The 23,552-nt window shown below is 32.3% G+C and overlaps 1 protein-coding gene across 5 annotated transcripts in view; it reads left to right on the top strand.

Annotated features, from left to right (window-relative positions):
• CADM2 (cell adhesion molecule 2) overlaps positions 1-23,552 on the top strand; it is a 1,133,262-nt gene that overhangs the window by 1,042,739 nt on the left and 66,971 nt on the right. For 3 of the 5 annotated variants that reach the window (XM_037001690.2, XM_037001691.2, XM_037001688.2), the window contains one exon: positions 9,489-9,608. The exons of the other annotated variants lie outside the window; for them this stretch is intronic. In XM_037001690.2, the coding sequence (XP_036857585.1) occupies positions 9,489-9,608 (120 nt within the window). The remainder of the gene's footprint in view (positions 1-9,488; positions 9,609-23,552) is intronic. 5 annotated transcript variants of the gene reach the window in all.

Below are 23,552 nucleotides of genomic sequence, written 5' to 3'. Positions count from 1 at the left end.
GCTAAAAATTAGTGCTGTATAATAACTTCCAATTTCAGTTGAGAGACAAAATGCTTCAGCTTGTATGTATTTAGTAATGTATAGTTTAGTTAAGTCCTAAGTACATTTGGTTCAGGATTTTGGAGCCCACTGTTACTCTTTTTTGGAATTCATGTATCAAATAAGAAGAGGAATAAAGATAAAAATGAGAAACATCTCTACTAAGTTCTGTGATGAGTAATCAGTATAGTAACATAAATCTATAATCTCATATGAGTTAAGGAACCATTTTACACAATGAAAAATGAACATTGGAAAAGATAGATCAAGCAGAGAGAGTTTAAGAGAGATTTTTAACATAAGCCTGACATACTTGACATACCTCAAAATGGATGGTTTGATACAAATGAAGAGTGTTGTCTCCTAAAGGTTCACTGACATTAACATTTTTTAATCACACACATATTAACATTAATTTTTTTCAAGTACACATGAGATTATCTTGAAGTTGAGAGAGTTAAGTGATTTATAATATAAGGTATCATAGAAGCTTACATCATTGCATTTTTTTATCTAAACAAACACCTTTAGGGACTCAATGTATCTTTTGAAGCCATATGCAAAAAGTTTGCATTTATAAGTTTCTTGAGTGAAGGTGTTTTACTTTTAGATGATCAACTGTGATCCATCACTAATTAAGAACCTGATCCAAAGTCATTTATATAAATGTGTCTAAACTCTTCTTTTTTATATGAGAAAACATGGGTGTATAAAGGTTAAATTATATGCAAAATGTCTCTTGGCTATTTTATCACAGAAACCCAAAAATCCAGATTTCTCAATGTTTTTCTACTATGTCACACTTCATATTTGATTTAAATTTTTCATTAATGAGTAACAGTGCTATTCTCCCGTAGGAAACTGACATCCTTGCAGAACTTAAAATATTTGACCAAAAAATCTGATTTACATTTTTATATATTTTTTATATTTACTTTTTTAATATATTTTTGAGCATTTTTAGGAAAGAGCTCACAGTATTGAAGTAGGTGAAGATAAATAATGTAGGATCATCCACTTCAAAGACATTTTTTTCCCTACTTTAAATTTCACTTCCTTTTGTTGGTTTGGAATGTAAAGGAGTATTTTAAAATAAAAAAAATGCATACATTTTTCAAATAACAGACTGGTTTTATACAAAAACTTTTCTTGTAATTACACAGGACTGTTGGTTACCGCCTACAGTTTAAAATTGCAGTGCTTTTTCATTTTTCAAGAACAGCTTTTTTATATTATTATTATTGTATAAGGATTCCATTTAGTATGTGAAGCCAGTGGAAGCTATCAGAGGGATGAAAAGGGATTCATTGAAATCTAATTTTTAAAAGGATTCCTTTTTATGAGCAGATGAGGTTCCCATATGACTCCTGACAAGCAGGCATGCACCGAGGACTTGGGGCCTCGTCGGCTTGGTGGCTGTCATTAAGTAAGAGCCTCGGCGCTGTTGTCCCTTCTTACGCTATAATCCAAATAGGCCACTGCGTGTGGCTGAACATAATGGGGGCAGAGAAGCATCCTCTGCACAGGCAGAAAAGCAAATACAGTAAATTTTTCCTCATAATTTCCTCCAATGGCAGCACGATTATCAGTAAGAAAGTTAAGGATGCCCTATTATTTTTAAAGTTAAGAAATGTGAATGGCTCTCAAAAAGACACTTCTTACCTTAATACTTCTAATATACGTCAACTTCTGACTCTTCTGTATCTCCACTAATAATCCTTGGTTTGGATTCACTCTTGATTATCCTGGGAACACCCCGGGGAGTTAGTGACATGAAGCGGAAAGGAAGTAGACATTTGGAGTCCCGGTGAAATGGTAGCAGTTTTTCTCCCTATTGAGCAATAGTCCTCAGAGAGAAACAAGCCGCTTCGGCTTCAGGGACTCTTTAGGCTTAATTTTGCTTAGAAAATCCATTCTGAATGGCCAGGATGCCATGTTTAAAAGGAGAAGCTGCCACAAAACAAAACATGTTGACAAGTTAGGAATTACTGTACACTGCATTTGTCGAGAACAGAATTTACCTTTAACCTAAAATGCTCGTTATTGGAAAAAAGGTGCTGTACTACTCTTCAATTTATTGTATACTGTTCTGGTTGGAACTGAATTCATTTTAACAAGGTTATATAGGATCTGTTGTGCTGTAAGTTCCAATAACAATATGTGGTTGCATTTTTAAAAATTCTTTCATTAGGAGGTATAAAGAAAGGATATTTTTCTACTATTTTGAATTGTATGATATGAGTTAGAGCTCTTACGTTTTAGAAACACTGAGAACTACATTCAGAATATAAGATTCTTCATTATGCAGCATTTTCATTTTTTTGAATCATCATTTAGTCCTGAAGACTCTTAGCAGGATTTCTTAAAAACTGGCTCACACATGGGGAATAGAAGGTGGTGAGGGAACAGTTTTTTGCCGGGATTAACCATGGGTAAAACTCAATTACTGATTCATTAAAAACTATTAAAAATGATGCTCTTTCCTATGTACTGACATCACTGTCATTATCACCAACAGGAGCATTATTTATAAAGCCCCAGTTGAATTCAGGCATAAAACTGGGTACCCTACGGAAGCACAGAAATATGTCATGGAGTCTATTCTCTCTGTAATCTCATCATATTGTTGGTTCATGAAAAAATAAAATATAAGCAATGCATGTTAAGTGCCAAATGAATATTATAGCCTCCCAGGTTCATCCACTGATTTCATAAAGAGATTTGAGATTTATTCTGTCTAGTCTGTACTTTATCATTAATAAGAGAATACTAAAGCATATTAATTACTCTGGATTAGAGAAGAACCTTTAAAAAGTACCATAGCATCACACATGTGTTTTGATATGTGTCCTCTACTAAGACAGAAGGAAATGTGGAGTAGTGAGAGGCATAATTCTAGGTGTGCCCATAGTGGTGTGTCATCAATGTAAGCATGATTGTCATGGGGGCATACTGGTCAGAAAGTGAGGGAAGCCATAGATAAACTGAAAAGACATGATGGGTATTCAGAGAAAAGGAAATCAGTCAGAATTTAGTTGATCAAGGAAGTCTTCACCTAGCAGGTGAAAATCAGGCTGAACTTGAGAGTAGCATTTCACTTGGTCCATTAAGAACTTGGGCTATACTGGTGGAAGAGGGTCAGGGTGACTTGTCTCAAGGGAAAATGATATTTTAAAAATCAAAGGTTGTTTTTAAAGACTGAGTCTAGAGTTTATTGGAAAGATAAATACATAAATAAAATGGTGATGTAACATACAATAACTGTGTATAGAGGTATGTGCAAAATGAAAGTGCATTGAAGGAGGATATTAACTCTTTGTAGAACTGGGGAATGCTTTACAAATGAGATCATAGTTAAAGTAGACTTGAAAGATATACAAGAAAAGAGGTAATAATTAAATAATTAATGTCATGAAACATGATGTGACTGAGAATATGGCAGCACAAAAGAACAGAAAGAACTAAGCCAAGAACTTGGAGAAAGCATTTGTGTCAGGGCAGATGTCTTTTTTTTTTTTAAGTCTAGTTGATATACAGTATTAATTTCAGGTATACAGTGTAGTGATTCAACAACTCCTACCTTATGAAATGCTCACCATCTATCACCATACAGTTATTAAATAATATTATTGACTTTATTTCTTATATCATACTTTTCATCTCCACAACTTAATTTTTTTATGAAAGTATCATTGATATACAATCTTATGAAAGTTTCACATGAACAAGATTGTGGTTTCAACATTCACCCATATCCCCAAGTCCTCACCCCCCATTGCAGTTGCAGTCTGTCAGCACAGTAAGATGTTATAGAGTCACTACTTGCACAGTTTAATTTTATAACTGGGTGTTTGTACTTCTTTATCCCCTTCACCAATTTAGCCCATCTTTTTTATTGGGGTTTGACTTCTTTATGTTAACAAGGCACTGTGAGAAATAAAGAAAAGAAGCCAGGCATATATGCTGTGAGGCTCTCTAGCCCCTGTTGTTCCAGAACACCTTAAAATGGTGACTCCTCAAGGCAATGGTGGTTGCAGGTCTTCATATGAGTTGTACACGTTGAGCACGAGAGATGATGAACTGATTAATTTATCCTAATACAGCTTAACCATGGTCACTGGACACAGATTTTAGTTTCCTGACTCAGCAACTTTGTTGTGTGAGCTGAAATTGTGCTTCTGCAAGTGAATGGGTTCTTAGAGAAGTAACCCATACTATTTACATTGAATTTATTTGTAACTCAACATTCACTCACATGATTAACTTACACAATTTACTTAGACTTTCCACTAATGTGCCATTGTGCAATTGACTAGATTTGGGGTTCTGTCTGATATTATTGAAATACTCCTGAATTTTCATTTTACATGAGAACAGTACTTATTAATATGCTAGAAATGAAATGAAAAGTATAGCTTATTATAATTTACACCCTAGGTGTAGGCAAAACGAAAAGCAAATATTTTCATGTCATGAAACCTTTACTTTTCTCAGTTTCCTATCAATAAAAATATTCACATTTTTGCTTTAAAGGAAATCCCTGGATTTACTATGGTTTCATTTTTTTTTTCTTTTTTTGGATAATGAATCATTGGCCTTTATGAATTTATTTTAATATCCTATTTCAACTATGAAGTTATAGCAGGTTTTATCAATTTTATAACACAATGAAAAAGTAGTCCCTTAAAATTTAATCTGCTATCAAAAGATTTATAAAACATTATCACAATTTCAAAGAAATTGGTGTTATACATTTACATATTTTTAGTTATATATGTTGTAAAATGTTTATTTATATATAGAAAGATAATAGCAACTTAAAAATATTATACAATATTCAAATTTCTTATTAATTAATGTTTTTAATTCTAATTTTGAACTTCACTGAAATTTCAATTTAAATTACATCTGAATAATTTACCATATTTAGTAATTTCTCTGATTAAATATAAACAAAAATGAATTCTTTTCACCTCATTTACTTCCTAAAATGCTTTATTTACTATACTATATATTTTATCAATTACTAACTCTTTATGTCATAAGATTATATAAATTACAGAAACTAACATATAATACAGTTGATTTCTTTTGTAAATTGTAAATGCTGAATTTATTTTTTAATCATTTTTCATTCAGGCAAATTCAATAATATTTGATTAAATTAATAATCTGCAAGGAAATAATATAAAAAGTGTATTGTACATTTTTTACAAAAAGTTTATCTTCTGTATTGTATCAGATGAAATAACACATAGTTGATTGACCTATTCTAAATTTTAATATTCATAAACTATGTCACCTACTCTTGATTTATCTATTTATTTATAGTTATCTTAGTGTCCATGTCCAGATATCCTTTAATCATAGCATGTTAATATGTAAGGCACATTTTAAGATCTAAACTTGACTAGTCATGTTCAGCAAATTACTTGTAATATTAATATGACTGCAGATTATCTTGCTTTTTGAACAAAATTAGCAAATCAGTGTTGAATCAGGATTTAGTTATTTTTATTATGTATGTGCACATGTATATAATTCTTATGCATATGAATTAGTGTATTTTTATTCCTGGGAAAAATAAAAATGGATGTGTCTTAGAAGGGGAGAAAATGACCTACATTTTCTCTTCTGTGCTATATTTGATTGAGTGTTCTTTGTTTAACAGTATAATGGCTTTTAAATGTACAGGATTATATATACCTCAAAAATGAGCTAAACAATTAGAACTAGTGTTACCAATTTCATATTTTCTTATAAAAGTGTAGCTCCATTTTCATAACCACTGTCTAAATAAAAGGGCGTAAGTGAATGCACCAAACCAGGACCTTTTAAACAGTTGCTAACTGATACCAAATATTGCCACTTAATTATACGAGTGAAAACCAGAGATGGGTGTTTGTATTTAGGAAGACAGCTCAGAGTCATTTACTAATTTCTACTTTAATAGGAGTTTCAATCAGGAAGCTAAAATAAATGATCTTGAAATGGAAGTGTTAGAGAAACCACTCCATTTTACTCGTATTAAATACAATATTCTCTCTATAACATATATATGTTCATATATATGTATATAATTTTAGAAACAAAGAAGCTCTTTTAAAGTTCTCTCATCCACCAAGTGGATATAATAGACAAATCATAAATCTGTTGTGATTATTCACTGCTGATCACAAAAGGAGCTGCCTAGCAAGCCCTCCCTGGCCTTTGACTCTTTCTCTGAATGAGGTGGGCAGGGTTCTTAAAGAGACATGGAGGACATGAATCTCAGGTCAGGCGCTTAAAGCCTGCTTTGAAAGCAGCAAAAAAGGGGGCAAAAATTAATTCTTTTACCAAGGAAATTTATAAAAGGAAGAAATTATAGGTTGTGGTCTTGCGAATTTATCCTTTGGATAGTAACGATTGTCTATATTGAAGATGGAGAAAGATTTTTTTGAGCAAAAGTAATAAAACCTTTTAGATGACCCTTTCAAAAATAAATTTATCTAGATACCCTAAAATTTATTGTTTGTAATGCTATGAACAAAGTTCATTTAGTAAATATTTATTGATCTAAATTTTGCTAGCATCCCAACAATAAGCAGAATTCTTCCTTTCAAGGATTAAATGTCAAGTGGGCAGGCTGACACCAATACAATCAGAGCAGATAGAAAGTTTAGGTAGAAGAGAGAAGTATCATATAATTTTCTTGGTCTTTCTGAGAACTCCTACTGATCTTAAATTGTTGAATTTTAGTTGATTCTGATTATTCGTCTGGTGTTAAATATTTCGGCTATTTCAACTGATGCTATTTCACAGTTGAGCTAAAATAATTTGAAGAACATGAATGTACGATAAAAAGAAAGAACAGAATGAAGAAACCCTCAACATTTTTGAAAAAATAGAAATATTTAAAATGTTTCAGAACATTTAAGACAAAATAAAGTTAGTAATAATTGAAAACATGTAACAATGACAGGGAGAGACTTGACAGGTTGTTTACTTGACCCAACTATCATATTGGCCAGGTTGCTTTCCATCAAATTGCTTTCTGCCCATTTGTTTATAGATTCATATGAAGTCAAGAGGGAAGGGTAAGAGAAGATAAGCAGATAAGCAGATAAGCAGGAGCCAGACTCTGAGACAATAATGATTCATAGTGTTATCTCATCCATCTGGATTCTTTAAAATACTCTAGGGCAGTTCTCTTAAAGTGAATTAATAATTATTAAAACTACCTATTGGTTTTTAGTTATTTGAATATTAGCCTAGGGAAAAAACCCCTATACTTTATGCATTTTCATAATCATAGAAAATAAGGAGATTGGTTTATAAAGAATGTTCATATTCATAGTACCTGAAAATACAGAGAATTTTTCTCCAAAAGAAATCAAGATTTATTATTACCAATTTTTGTCTATAAGGAATAAGGGGAAAAATCCAAATAGTATGTTTTTGTGGGTAAACTAAAAAAAAGAAAAAAAGATAACACAGAAATAGAAACACCAAAATCTATTATTCTAATTCTTAAGAATCAAATGATACAGCTGATTCTGAAAGGCTGCTTTCAGATCCTGTGGAATCTTATTCTAACCCATTCCCTGATGGAAAATTATCTAATATTTTATAACGAGTGATAGGTTTGCAATATCAGGTTCTTTACATGGATTTTTAAGACTATTTTTATTGTATGTTCTTATATTTTATAGTCCTGGTAGATAGTTCCCTTTGTGTAAATTAAATACATATATTTGAGGCCCTAATGTGCAAATGATTTTACTAGCAGATGAAGAAGGTATTATTTTATATTTTTGATATGCACGAAAAGATTACACAGGTTTTTATTTAATTTAGAAAATGTCTTTCATTTACCTCTAGCCTGCCTAAACTATTTAGGAAAGCTTACCACAAAAATAAGAAGATAACATAAAAATTAGTAACAAGTGTATGAGTACATATACATAATATTCATTCATTTGTAAAGTTTTTAAAGTCAGTTCTATTTTATGATTAGGGTACTCACACTCCAGGCAATACCCATTTTCTCTGGTGATTAACATAGCACCATTGAGTTTTCAAAAGGTTGTTTTCTTAATTTGATTGGCCAGGAAGCATTTTCCCTGTTGAAAAACAGGTGTAAACATCAATACCCCAGATAAGAGAGTGATCTCATACTGCTTTCTGATGTCTCCAGTGCAGAGAATTCAGTAGGTTAAAGTGGGGCTTGAGTAGGGCTATTTATCGGGAAGTAAAGAACTAGAAAATTATTGGTGTGACTCAAAGACTTTGAGAGAATGACAGGAAGTCTTTTAACAGCAAAATAATCTGTCAATCACTTTGAATATATAGGGGTTGTGTGGAAAACATGTGAAATCCAACCCCAGGACAGTAATTACAAGTAATTTGTGAACTGTTTCTAATTTCCTCACTGTGTAAATTATATGCCTATCCACTTGAGACGAGATATGACTGAGAATCTTAGTGAGATTCTCATAGCTTGACATTGGCTATATTGTTTCGGTGTTCTCTGTGCTGCTCTTCAAACTTTCAGCTGGTTTCGTATGAGATGAAGGAAGATTTTACTGTCGAACTCTTAGCCATTCTTTCTGTTTATCATGTTCTCTATTTGATCTACTGTTAACTTTTGACAACTTTGACTAATATGAATTAGAGGTTGAATGTTATGGTTCAAGTTTATGTTCAATAACCTCTCCTCGGTATGCCAAATAAAATAAATCATAAACCTTTCAGAATATTGGGTTCCATGCTAGTTGACTCAATACTTGTTAAAGACTCCTAGGTACGGCAAAATTGTTACAAGGCGTTACCAGCTAATCAGGGTAAGAATTGCAAGACTGTGAGCTGTACGTTAACATCATTTGTGAGAAAAGCAAAGGCAAAATAATAATAATAACAATTGGCTTCTTTTTTGTTTGTTCTAAAGATTGCTCTCATCCTGTTTCTTATCATTAAGTTTTCCTAAAAGAAAAAACCATGAAGCATATAACACACATATACTCATCCATTGTTAACATTTCTTTAATCTTCTATGGTGATGTTATTTGTATTTATTTCTGCTGTGTTGTTCTCTGTTTACTTCTTTGACAAAGCATGTCATTTTTTGTTTTACCTATCTGTATTTTGCTAGTGCATGTAAAACTTTTTAAATGACTCAGTGAACAAATGAATTCTTGTCATTTTAAATTTCACTCTAAATATTTCAGACAGTCTACTTATTCTCAAACAAAGCTCCAAGTTTTTGCTTTGTATAGGAGCATGAAAAAGAAGTGAACAAAAAAATGACAAGAACTGTGTGGTACAGCCAGCTTTGTACCTGATAGTCTGTTTAAGCCTGTTAAAGTTAGACCTAAATAAGATATATGTATTTATATTTTAAATCATTTGTGTTTCTCTTTTGTTTGCATGATATGATTTTGTTTTATATTTTGTTTTTTTCCACTCACCAGATGTTCCCAACACTTTGCTTCCCACTACTATCATCCCCTCCCTTACCACTGCAACAGTCACAACCACTGTAGCCATAACAACCAGCCCAACCACATCTTCAACAACCAGCAGCATAAGAGGTACAGTATGCTTCTTTGTTATGGCCTGGAAAGCACATGAAATGGAGCTTGAAAGGGTTTTTTAAAAGGGTAGAAACTTGAGATCCAATTTTACTTAATTATAAGAAATGATTAAGTCACCGAAATTATGTCAGGGTTACTAGAGTAGAATATGAGACAAGAGGGTGTATTTTAATTTTTTTTAGTGTCACGATTATTATGAAAATATTCCGGAATAAAGGTTCAAAATATATGGAGCTCTACAACACTGGACAAATTTAAAATGTGAACAAGGGACACTATTTTTTGCCTTGCCTTGCAAATACAAGCAAAGAAGTATGATGAAGTTCAAGTATGCAGAATTAACGTGCTTTTTTTTTAAGATCCTAGCTTAACGTTAATGAATTGTTATTCCTCTGCAACTATATTAAAATACCTATAGTGCTGAATTTGTCCTAAAACTGACAGGAGCATTACTATTTACCACATATGATTTTTAAATAAATATTCAACAAGTCCTAAAGTGATTTGTTGAGTGGATTTCCTTAGTCTAGTAACAGAATGTTCTAAAAGCAAATACTCTAGAGTTGTCCAGGATGATAGGAATTGATATGTGGCTCCACGAGTAATTTCTGGTATTGGTTTACTACTAAGTATTTTTGCCTCAATGAGAGCAACTTTGAAGAGATGCTTAAAGGAAAAAAAATCACATTATTGTTCAGAAATACAAAAAAGCATTCCAGAGCAGTCACTAAGTGGCTTGTAGATGAAGAAATAGAGTTGTTTGAGCGTATTATAGAAAAAACACATTTTAAATTTAGTTTGTGCATTGGTAGCATTGTTCAGAGAGAATTTGTCCTATTTAAGTCTGTCTGTTTCTCCTTCTTATGCATGTTTTGTGTCATGTTGGCTATACTAATATGTGTTAAGCTTAACAATTTAACTGGAAATCATAGGGACTTTACATTAATAAATATATAATTGAAGTTGTATCAGGGACAGCCTTACAAGTATTTTCCTTCACTTGTAAAGATTGCTCAATTACACTGTTTTCTCAGGATTTTTGTTAATTCTGAATATTAAATTGAGTTACTAGCTTTGACTTAACAGTTAACATAGTATTTATTTTTTCTCTTGTTCTGGAAAATAATTACAGTTTTTGATAATTGTTAATTTTTAATAATCATGTCAACCATATTATGCAATGTATAATATTGACAGTTGCAGTTTGATGATAGTAGCAGGAAGAATTTCTCAAATATACCTGTTTATTTTATTATTACTAAGCAAACTGTATTTGAGCTAACTCTACAAGTGAGAAGAGTTTACAGATCTTTCTCATAATAATTTATATAAATTGGGAGAAAATAATAAAAATGAAGAAAAAGGTTAAAAAAATTGTGATATATGAAATGAAAGATACCTAAATTTCTACTTTGCTTTAATTTATTATTTCCAAAGATTTTTACCAACAGAAACTTAAGATGTTTTGTGAACTTTATACAGTGAACTTTAAAAATGCTTAAAGAATTAATCTTTCTCTCAAAAAAACATACAAATAAATAAACAAACCTCAAAGAACAGACACACACATACTCCATTTCCTTTTTTTTAGTTTAACTGTTGAATGATAATATTTTTCAAGTGGCACCAAGATATGTGGAAAGGAAAATGTATTTTATAAGTTAACCAATTCTTAGTAGTTATTTTATACAGAAAAAAATAGCACTGGCATTGAAGGTTGGTTTAATGCTTATTTTCCCCTCCTGTCTTCAACAAACACCTGGGGACTGTAGAATGTCACCATGCTCACCTGCATCATTAATTCCAGTTTGTACTTGATGATCTGGGAGATTCAGCCAGTACCTAAACATTGTTATGAATTTTATGTATCTCTTTTATGTGATATTATTTTATTTGTGCATTACCTATTAAATTTGAACTTTAAGATGCTGCAATTATATTTTAAATGGAATTCATTTATTTATAAATTAGTGATAGATGTTTCAAAATTATGGTTAAAACATATAAGAATATATTGTCTACAAAGAGCTGAGAACTAAATAGAACTAAAAATTGTCATCTCATGGAATTTTTTAAATTTGGTTTCATCCCTTTCTCTCAGTAATCTGAAGTAAACATACTATATTTGATTTTATAAAGTTTAAATGGCATTTCTTCAAATTTTATAAACTATACAATTTATATATATATATATATGGATTTTTAATAAATGACTACTCACAAATCGGCGTTCATATATCTATTCACACTCTTTCACCGCTCTTATTAATGTGTTTTCCATTCTAAGGTATGATAAATATCCAAATAAAAATGAATTTTAAAAATAAGAGCTGTGGCTATATTAGAAGTCAAGATGAAACAGCACCAAAGAAACTGCTCAAATTGTCAGTCATAACCTTGAGAATCTGCATATGAAATGCATACTTGTTTGGAGGAAGAGGAGCTTCAACCATAAGGAAGAAAAGCTGGCCATTAGCAGTGTCTTGTTACAAATAAAGGTGTGAAAACACATAAAAGTGGGCAAACTTGAGCAGTCATGGGAAAGATGAAGAATAAGTGAGCCCTGGAGATATCTTTGTGTATGAGTTTGGTTTTTCTGTGTACAACATCTTTGTTCTTGGACAGTGAGTCAGATAGAGCCTCAGAATTTTCATCACAAAAATGAAATACACTTAATAGAAGCACTTAATTCCCAGGATGTCTGGAAGATTCATTAATATCTAGGGTTGTGGAAACATAATCAGCACTCAGTGTTTGACAGGATTATTGCTCAGTTATTTTAGTAAAACAAATGTATTTACATGTAGTTGTATCATACAGTTACTGGGATGGTTTCCCTATAGTTTAACTATAGTTTACCTATAGTAACCCTAGTTTTAATTCTGCCAAAATTCTTTGGTGTTAGTGTACCAATTACTTTTTAATTTCAAATGTTTTTTATTGATTATATGAAAAATATTAGATAGAAATGGTACTAAAATATATGGAACTTATCTATTTATCTATCTATTCATGAATATAAAAACAGTTTATAAACTTTCCATGAAGTTTATACTGTTCTTGATTTATATCATATATCTAAATCTGAATATTTTACAGATGTTTTAAACATTTTTCATTACAAAAGACCATTGGTACAACACATTTTAACTTCTGCTTTTGGTATTGCAGTTCTGTAAGACTAGTGGCCTGACTGACCCTATCATTCAATTCAGAAAACATATATATACTCTTATAAATGTTCTTGTTTTTTTAGGTCACTATGATAAATTCTGAGTTAACTGTGATCATTTATAAAATTGTCCCAAAAGATATAATGTGATTTCTAATATGAATGTTATTTTAGCATGTTGTGTTTAATCTGAGAGCATTTTTAATTTTTTTCTTATAAAATCATAATAACTGTCATAATCTAGGAATCTTGAAAAGCACCCTCATTTTAAAATTGATGATACAAAGGTATTGAAAATTCAGAAAACATATGAGGCAATGACATATATCAGTTGTTCTATTTATCATGATTTTTAAAATAAGAATCCACAACTGAACATTTTACATTTATCAAGACAAAAAAATGTCGAAGCTACTAATTGCTAACTGCCTCTGCAAGGCTGTAAATATCCTACATTACAGACATGAGATGATAAAATATGGAGAGAAGATGTAAAATATCTTATCTACATTCTGTCCTAAGAGTCTTTTCAAATATTTCATGCATTTCAGTATTTCAGATAAGGAAAAAAATTCCTAAAAATGATGAAATTGTTTATACAATCTATGTAAAAATCACAAAGAATTATTGGTTCAAGTATAGATTTGGTTTTGCATCAGACTTTGATATGGTAGAATAATTTTATATTAATACAATTACATAATTTGTTTTGTAATCTCAACCAATTTATTGTTTAAAATGAGCAACTTTATTTCCTAATGGCATTGCAAAACAAAAGCAAAGGACATTTTCAAAAATCTAAAAAATCAACCATTATCAAACTATCTACAACCAGAGTAATGACCAAATGCACACAATTAGAGATGTGTACTGTTTTGCTGGTCCCAGCCTATTGACAGTGATGCTGTTGGTGATGAATGCCCTCAGCACTGGCCTGGGCCCCTATTACTTGAAGGAGCCTCTTCAGACATTTCCTCTACCAGGGCCAACGTTGTGGCTAGGCTATCCCCTGTGGTTCTTATTATGATTGCAGGATGCACTTCAACAAGAAACCATCAACAAGATTAATTACTCATGGGTCGTGGAGGGCCACAGATTGAGGTCACAGATAGAAAGAGAGGGAGAGAGAGAGAGAGAGCATGACAGCACATGGACCTGGGGCTCTGACTTTATTAGGGTCCAAAGGTGTGGTGTTTAGGATTTCGTGTGTTCACTCTCTCTATTGCCAACTATAAAGCTTAAGAGCAGGAATTAGGACACAGGAAAGAAGTGGGGTTACTCACAGCAATCAGTTATCTAGGTTAACCAGGGCTTTCAGAGGGAACTTCCCAGGTGGAGCAACCTAGTTCCTTATCTATTTGTTCGGCTAGAAGCTGTATCTTACTATGGGCAGTGTGTTTATTCAAGATGGATGTCTTTTGAAATGGATACCTTGGCAATCAAAAGCTTAATGTCAGGCATATATACTAAATACTCAATTCTTCACAATTAAATTACTAATTTTGTTTGCTATGTTTAAAAATGTAGTATTAAGTGAAATATTTTAAATCACATAGACTAGAATGAATTTCAACTTACATCTAGAACGAATATAGTTCCAGTCTTGAATTATAGACCCATAATTTTTAGCCCATATTTTGCTACTGAATTTTTGAATCATAAAACTTAATTATGTGAATGTAAATCAACTTAGGGACTGATTTAACCATTAAACATAATCCTAAAACATTACTGTTTGACAGAAGATAAGTAACTACTTTCCTTGTCTAAAGATTTCTTGGAGCAGTCTTAATGACTTGTAAAGATAACATATACACAATGTTATATGATATCAAATGAAAATAAAAGTTGCTGAAGTACTTACTCTCTCTGTGCTAGCATAGAGAAATTGAGGTGAATTGTATAATTTTACTCATATTTAATGGCCTATTTAATGAGTTAGTTGCCAAAAATGCTGATTATGAAGGTGTATTTTTGTATACAGATTCCTTTACTGCAATTGTTGTTTCATATATCTGGCTTCAAAATAAAATAAGCTAAGGTAAATAAACACAAAATGCATATATGTGCACTTGAAACCACTGCCTGAAGCATCTATATGATTAGTTCAGGTTAAAAAGCACTAATGATCTGGCCTGTGTTTTTATTCTGTCTCCTTTATATCAAAAGAAGCTGTAGTCTGTCTTTATTTATTTGTATTTGGTTTCATTAAAGTGTCCTCCTTCCCCTTTTGGTATAGATACTTAAAAAAATAGAATACAAAGAGATAAATATTTACTAGAATAAAAGGAAAAGCCAGCACTAAGAATGAATGGGGTAAAATCATTATAGCTCTTAGTCATATAAATGAACTCAAATAGAGCATTTGCAGTGGTAAAATATATCATCTTGACACAGTTAAATACCAAAGTGTGCAAATCAAGAAGTTGTTTATGAGCTTGTATTATGAGTGTTTAGCTATTAAAAATGTTTCTGGTTTTATTGGTGGTCATAAAACACAGTTTGCATGGTGTTGTGAGCTTTTAAAAATTAAGTGTCAATATGTTGGGGGTTTTTTCACTTGACAAAAATTACTTGACAATAATTCAGTCTCCAGCTGGTCCATATTAAGACCTGCTTATCTGCAAAAAGACAGGTTTGCATATTTAAGCTATAAATGTAGCTAAATTTCCATTAGTCTTTTTAAAAACAGCAATTGTTATAGAAGTGGACTCAGTTTTAAAATTAAATATGTGAAGCATAGTCCATAATGATAATTGGATACTAAAAAGCTCCTCACTTGGAAAGAACAAGAATGCTGTGTAGTTGGAGGTACTTTCAAACTTGGTACAAGAAGAACTTTCTTAATGTCAAAGGAGTGTCTACAGGTCAGAAGTGGGTGGGAATGCTGATTAGAGGTCCTAGTCTTTCAGTCAGCAAGGGATGCACACATTTGAATAATGGCAATATTTCAGATTAGATTATTGCAAGATAGCATAGAATGCTAAAGTTATTTTTTGTCTTCTAATAGCTCTTATTTGGAATAAGAATACAGAGTACCTGTTATATATAACAATTTCAAAAACTAAACAAAGTATTTGCCTCAGACTTGTATGAAGTTGAACTGTGGTAAAGTTTGGTAATCTTTAAATATTTACTTATTTCTTTATTGCAGTTGGGAAATATTTGAGGAAACTTTAAACATAACATATTTTCTTTCCAATACTACCTATTAAGGAAAGCAGAACACTTAATGCTCTCTTCTGTTTTCCAAGGGCACTCTTGTGATTTGTGTAATTTGAAACATCGAACATTTAAAGAGTTTTGTTTTAAGCCTGTTTATTTCTTTGGCTTTGATCAATTTAAACAGAAATATTTGTTCCATTAGTTTACATTTCTTTTAAATGAACAGTTCTACTAAGATTGTTTTTATTTCTATAACTGTAGGAGTATCTTAATTGATTTTATGGTAATAATCCTAGATTTAATATTATATAAAAATATGTACATTTCCTGCAAAATAACCTCTAAGAAAGCAAAGAAAATGTTCCCTAGTAGACTATGTACCATTTTCTTGAATTTGTTTTATATAATGTACATATAAATGTTAAATTAAATTTTTTCCATAATAATTGTAATCCAGGAAACATATTGCTTATAAAATAGCAAGACTAAATGAGTTAGTTATTATTAGAATGATAATCTGTTTTATATTTTAAAAGCTTGGCCGACATATATGAGTAAATGTATTTCCAGAACATCTCTAAAATGACTTTAAAAATCATTAATAAACTAAACTGGTTGTATCTTACTAACCAAGGAATTAAATTTATGAGCTGTGCCTTTGAAGCTGAAAAGATTGCTGGCTCTGCCCTTGCTTCTTTGACACTCCACATGAAACACAGTTAATAACCTCCTGTGTAAGCTTGGTGAAACACCGAATTGATACTAATTATACCAACTTTGGGGTAGAAGGTGACCTTGACTTCAGCTGGAACTTTCTGCCAGGACAATAAATAAGAGCAAATGCCACAAAGCATGACTTCTGAGAAGGGTCTAATACAATCTATTAACTTTGTGGAGTTCGTGGAATTGCAATAAGTGCTGGATAATTGTAATATTTTAAAACATCTCTTGTTTCAATAATATGGTAGTTTTTTATTTCTCTAGATTTCAAATAATCTCCCATTAGCTTTCTGTACTCATTTAAATTAAACTGTGGCCAGAAAATTAAAAGCTACTTGATGCAAAGTGTGCTAAGGTGATTGCAAGGCAAGGAGACAGATTTTTTCCAAATGACTTCTCAAATATGTACATAATTTTATATAATTTTAATATAAGAACTGTTTATACTGAAGCTGTAACAACCCTCACTCTTCGGTAGAGAAATGTCTTTATAAAGTGATTAAGAAAAATGACTAAGAAAAAGCCATTGTCTCAGTAGGTACACAGGCTTGAACTATTGCTAGAAAACCTGTCAAGACCAATGATGTCTAGCTATTTCACAGTTAAATATTTGAATTCAATAGTGTTAAAAAATAGTCGATAAAGTTTCTATAAATTTAGAACAGGTAAATAAGAACAGAAATTAGACTTTCTTTACCAATATTGATTAAAGAACTACATTAATGTAAAGAAAATTCTCCTCAAAGTGTTCAGTACAATAAATGGAAATACCTAATTTAAATCCAGTTTTTTTTTTTTTTTGGAAGAAAAGAGATGACCTCAAATATCCCTAGGGCTATTTTATTTAGCCCACTTGTAAACAATGCATGCTGATCAATGAGTGTTTTAATAGAGGAGAAAGCAACTTTGAACATGAGGAATTGCATTAGATTCCTTGGAAAACATTTTTTCAAAAGCATTTCAACCAACTCTGATGTCTAAGAACCAGTTTCCATAATGAAAAGCATGGTGCTCTTCTAGAGTAGTCTGTGTTAACCAGGATAAGTTACAGTGGTCTTAATGCAATGTTTCTTCTTTTTCCTTGGAGTCATGTTCTTTAAATATTGATTATAAATTTTCCCCTAGTTTAGATTATATATTACTCAGGCTATCAGCAGGAATTGTTGGCTGTCATGAGTGGGTATAGCTAAAGAGTTTTCAATGAGGAGACTTTCACAGACATATGGGCAAAGTTTGGGGAACTAATGAGAATAAGGTATGGACAAGAAACTCTCAGCAGCAAGGTGCTATGACCAGCACTGGAGCTGAAAGGCCAAAGGATATGAACAGGGTTATCCCAGTCAGAGAACTCGAGCCAGAAAAGGGGCAGCTTGAAAGGAACAGGAGTCAGAGCACACAGCCAGGATCCCATCCTCAATCAGGTGGGGACACCGGGGGAGGAGGGATCAGTATTGGACCTCTTTCTTCTCCTGCCTTCCACTGAATCCCAATGAAAGTCCAGTCAAGGATTCAGGATGAAGCAGTGCAGAAAAGTCAGCCTGCTGGAGCCCAGAGAAAGTCAAAAAAGGATGGAGCATGGATTTGGGGACCAAAAGGAAAACATACAGCAGACATATGTATTTACAGTGTCATCTCATTTGTTCACTCAGGGTGATTAGATGTCAGATTTTTAGTTTTGGATTTCTCTCATAAATATACATATTACAAGTCTGTAATAGAAAACTAGAAATGGAGCTAGTAATGGTGGTAAAATTATAGCTCTTCCAATTTGCTTTAATACATAATTTCCTTTTCCAGGCTATAGTTGGAAAGAAACAAACACTCTAGATGATAAAGGACAGTTTTTGAAATTTGGTAGGCTGCCTTTGTTATTAGGTACAAAGAAATCTTTTTTTAAAAAAAATCTATTTTTATCATTTAAATGACCTATTTTCCAAGAGAAAAACATATCTTGATGTGAGGAATACCCATCTCATTCACTGAGTAATGAAAGAGTCCTCGTTTGAAATATTCTCAAATTATTTGTATGGATGTAAACTATTTATTTTACTTGAATTAAGTACATTGGAAATCTTGGTTGCAGGGAAGAAGAAGCTCTAAAGTGAGCTAGCTGCAAGTCAATACTAAAGTGATACAGATATGTCTTATTAACTTCTATTAAAGAAATTTTAGTGTCACATAGACAAATAATTTTCAGCTCTGAGATAATAGCTTTTCAGAAAGGAAAATCATTTTCCTGAGAAAAGTTTTAGAAACAGCTATCACAGTCTTTAATAGATAACATGATACATAGCTGCCTTTGATGTTTTTAAAAGTATGTGTACATTATTAATTCAGTTAAGTTGGCAGATAAGAAACATGTAAAATAAAAACAATTCAGCTTGTTTTCACTAAGAAGTATATCTATTTGTCTGTGCTGCAGCTTGTGTCTCTTGCTTGTCATTTCACCACTGACAGACCAGAAATTTTTGTTCAGAAAGGGATATTAGAATAGTCTTTTAAACATCTAAGAGTAATAATCTAATTTTTCTGACCTTTCTAAGTATCCTATCCCCTAGGTCTGAGAGTTAGTTGGAGATTGAGCACTGCATCTCAAAGTGGTATTTAAGGGAAATAAAAATTCTCATATACTTTTTCTTTTAGTCCTGCCAGATTAAATCCAGATATATTCATCTTAAATCCAGGTTGAGAGGAAAGAGTATGCAAATAAAAAGGAAGTTCTAATGGTTCATTTTACTGCTTCATGGTCTTATTTCTAATTTCTCTATTCACTATTTGGCAATATATCAATGTAGGATTTTTCCATGATAATATATCAATGTGGGATTTATAAAGTAACTTTTAAAATGAAAGGGTGTACTAAAAACTAAAAATAGTATACAGCACAATCTAAATGTATAGTTATTGTTTCATTGGGTTAATGATACATACCGTGTCTGAATTCAGCATGACCCAGAGGGTGTGGTTGCTGGGGTCAGGATATTTTGGTGTCATCTTGATTTGACCTCAGTACATGTGATCTTAGGCAAGGCAATTAATTTCTCTTTACCCTGGCAGCCTATGTGAATTCCAAGGTGTTGCTCAATTCTTGAATTCTGTGAAATATGATCTGTATATCTGAGTCCATCAGAATTTCAGGGACCAATACAGGTTCTGGTGTTTTTCAGTCAGAATTTATGGGTAAAATCCCTTTGCCATTTGAAATGATTTAGCTCATTTCCTGAACATTATTCTGCACTTCCAACTTACTTATGTTTGATGTTCTGAATGCTAAATGGTTCAGTGAGTCATTAGACTCTGACCACAATATTTGGCCTTTTGGTTACTGTTTCCCAGCCATACACCCATCTCTTCTCATCACTAACATTTGCACACTCATTTCCCTCCAGTGTTTTCTCTTACAAACCTCTTCATACCTGAACGTGATTCTATCTGTACAATTTCCAGCCTTGCATTATGATGGTAGAATAAATATTGAGTTTCAGCTGTGAAGCCCATAAAACTAACGTAAGTGGTCCATTTTCACAGTTCTGTCAGTGAGTCCAAGTCTCTGCTGATTAACTCTTTGGTAGCCAGAGTTCACAGTTTAAACAAACTTTCTGATACTAGTTTTTGTTTTTGGGTTTCTTTTTTAAATTTAAGACTGACCCATTTTGACTGAATTAAAATGGTTATAGAAAAATAAAATGATGAGCATGGCTACTGGACTCATATTGTCTGTCTAGTCCAAATTACATGATACAGGAAGAAGAAATGGGGGAAAGACAGATTTTTAAATAATGAAATAAGTACTTACTCATTCTGGAATATCTTAATACAGTAAAACAGAATTAGGGAAATTCAAAATTTGGGAATGTATATTATTTTAAACAGTGCACTAAGAATCATTGACTATTAAGCCAGAGAGAACCTTTCAACGTTAAAAAATTCCACTTCTTCATTTGATGATCACATAGCTGTTTACAAAATTAGAACTAAAATTCACAAACACAGAATTCTATTTACTATCTGTTCTTCTTTCCAAATAGTACAACAGTTAACTTAGAAAATCAAATCAAGAAAAAAATATGTAAACTCTAAATATGTTTGCTGAAACACCTATAAATGTGCAGAGGTCATGCTAATATTCTTTTAGGAATACATAGGTAACAAACTCCATCTGGTTAAGACTTTTGTTCTTAAGTACCCTGAGAAACTTTATAATCCTTCTTCATAAAATTCAGTGACTACATTTTATGTTATTTTTTATACATTCCCACCCCAGCCTGATGGGAAGCTTATTTTCAGATCTGAAATGGTTTACCAGGATTAGTTATTTTAGTAGCTTTTCCTAAACAGCTAGTTCTAGTAATTCATTAACTAAGTCTTAGAAGAAAATAAAGGATTCCTTTTTCTGATACCTCTGAAAATTCTGTCCTTACACTTCTTGATCATTCTCACTATTTTAGTAGCTTTCTCTCCTACCCCATCCTAGCCCTGAAAGCCTCATCTAATTAGCAGAAATGCTAAGCGATCCATCGGTCACTGTGGAGCTGTAATTGCTCTGTCTTCCTTCTTCCACAAAGGACTTCTCTGGAGTCCACCCAAGGTTGAGGCTGTCACTTTCTTCTTTTTGTGCAGTTTGGCTTGAGGATTAAGGTGTTTTGTTTAACTTACACCTGAAGGCTTAGGTGTTCACAAACTAAAGTGAATCACTTCAAAAGTTTGATCTCTGAGGCACAAAAAAAGATAAAACAATGTCAACATAATTACTTCAGTAAAGAATTAACTTAAGCCTCCAGTATGAACTTGCAATTAAAGTACATGGTATCATTTGCATAACTATCACTGAATTTTGATTTTAGAACAACTAACTTTAGCAATATCTCTTTGATTAGTTACCCATAATTGATAATGGGGATTATAATTACTAATGTGGGAGCTGTTTGAAATTTGTAAGGTATAACAAATACACATTTCTCATCACTGATTCTACCTTCTTTAAAAACTGTTACAAGAGTCACTGCTTTTTTTTTAATTGGGGAAAGAAAAACTTTAATACCCTGAGAAAATCCCAAGTAAAAAAATAATCATTTTTATGAAAATGGGTAATTTTTAAAATTCAGGTATTTGAAATTTTGCCTCACTAGCAGCAGATAAACAAACATCATTCATATAATTGTCTAGCTGTATATAATTATGTAAAAGGGAGAGGCAGTGTTTTCACATTCCTCAAACAATTCATCTTTAGTTTGTTTTGTATTTGTTTTTGTTTTTTGTTTGCTTTTCATGAAGAAAAAAGGAGCCCTTTTTGTCTTTAGTGGATGAGGTGAACATGCCACCTTGGAACATAAGCCGCTTTGGAGCAGAGTCTTAGTAGGGACAGAATGTGGACACTGTCATCAAATTCCATGATCTGCTCTTCATTTTGGTCAGTAGGAAACTTAATATATCAATGAATCCAGTGAAATCTGCCTCTTGGAAGAAACAGATATATCATTTATCATCAGTTCATTCTGTAAAAATTTATTTGAGCCTTTCTTTTGCACTCAGTACCAGTGTGATAAGCCGCATACAGGGTCCACCTTTCATTAAGAAAGACCACCTTAATGCAGAGAAGGGTGAAGAAAATATGAACAGGAGATTTCTTAATAACATGATCTTTCCAGAAACAATGTTAGTATAATTAAAATATTTAGGAAATAGGGGTGCGGGGGAAGCATAGTTCTTGGAGGTGACACATATATTTTTCAGTTGTCTTTAAAACTTGTTCTCATATTGTGATAAAATAATAAAATCAAGACTTATCTTTTGTTTCTGCAGCTAATTTTCTGTATTTTGATACTTTTATGACATTTCTCAAAGGTACAATTTTACCATCTCTGGGAACCTGTGGAATAGGGCTTCCCCAGTTCCTTCAGTGCTGTTTTACCTGCAAGATAATGCATCTTCAAACACAAACTAGGATGGGAATGTGTAAAAGATGAAGGGCAGAGCAGCATGCGCAAAGGACCATGTGTGAAGTGTATAAAGAGAGCAATGCACGCTTAGTTTGGCAAGAATTAAACATAAAAGAGAAACAGTAGTGAAAGATAAAATTTCCTATCTTCAGCCATGCATTTATTGATTCAGTGAGTAGCTAGTCATTCTGTGGTTAGGAAAGTGCAAATTATAGGAAATTTGGTAGGCCACACTTAAAAGTTTTGAGTTTATTCAGGAAGTGATGAAATATAGCTTAAGTAAAATGATGAAAGCTTCGATTAGGCTTTTGAAAGATCGCTGGGAAGTAGCGTGATGGATGGAAGATTGAGAATGACAGGAATGACAGGAAGTCATTGAAGAAATCTAAGTAATTAATGATGGAGACTTAGAGAAGGGCAGTAGCCAAAGGCATGGAGAAAAGGAAATGGTTTCAAGAGATTTGGGAAAGCAAAATTGACAGGTTTCTTAAGTGATTGTGTAAGAGATTTCAGTTTAAAGAGTGGGAAATACTAAACTGGCTTTCAGGGTTTTAGCTTGGGTTCCAGGGTGTTTGAGGCACTTTATCAGAATAAAGAATGTAAGAGGTAGGAGTCTTAGGAGAAAAGAAAATGATGTGTTTCATTTTAAGCATGTGGAGTTTGCAATACTTTTGCAGCATCCAAGTGAATATCAGACATAGGACATCTCATCTAGGACAGAAATACACATTTTTGACTGACATTTCTATAGATGAAGAGTAAGCCATAAAGGAAAAATATAACCTTAATAGAATGTGTAAATAAAGAAGAGAAAAATGCTAAAATTTATACTCAGAAATTTTTAAAGGAGCATCTAAGGGTCATGTTGAGGAATTTGAATGTGCAAAGGTTGCCAGAGTGGTGAAATGATGCTCAGTGGAAAGAGGTGCCGTGGGATTCTAGGAT

This window comes from Manis javanica, chromosome 3 (assembly GCF_040802235.1).
Source record: "Manis javanica isolate MJ-LG chromosome 3, MJ_LKY, whole genome shotgun sequence".
Taxonomy (NCBI): Eukaryota; Metazoa; Chordata; class Mammalia; order Pholidota; family Manidae; genus Manis; species Manis javanica.
This window is presented reverse-complemented; position numbering and strand designations above follow the sequence as displayed.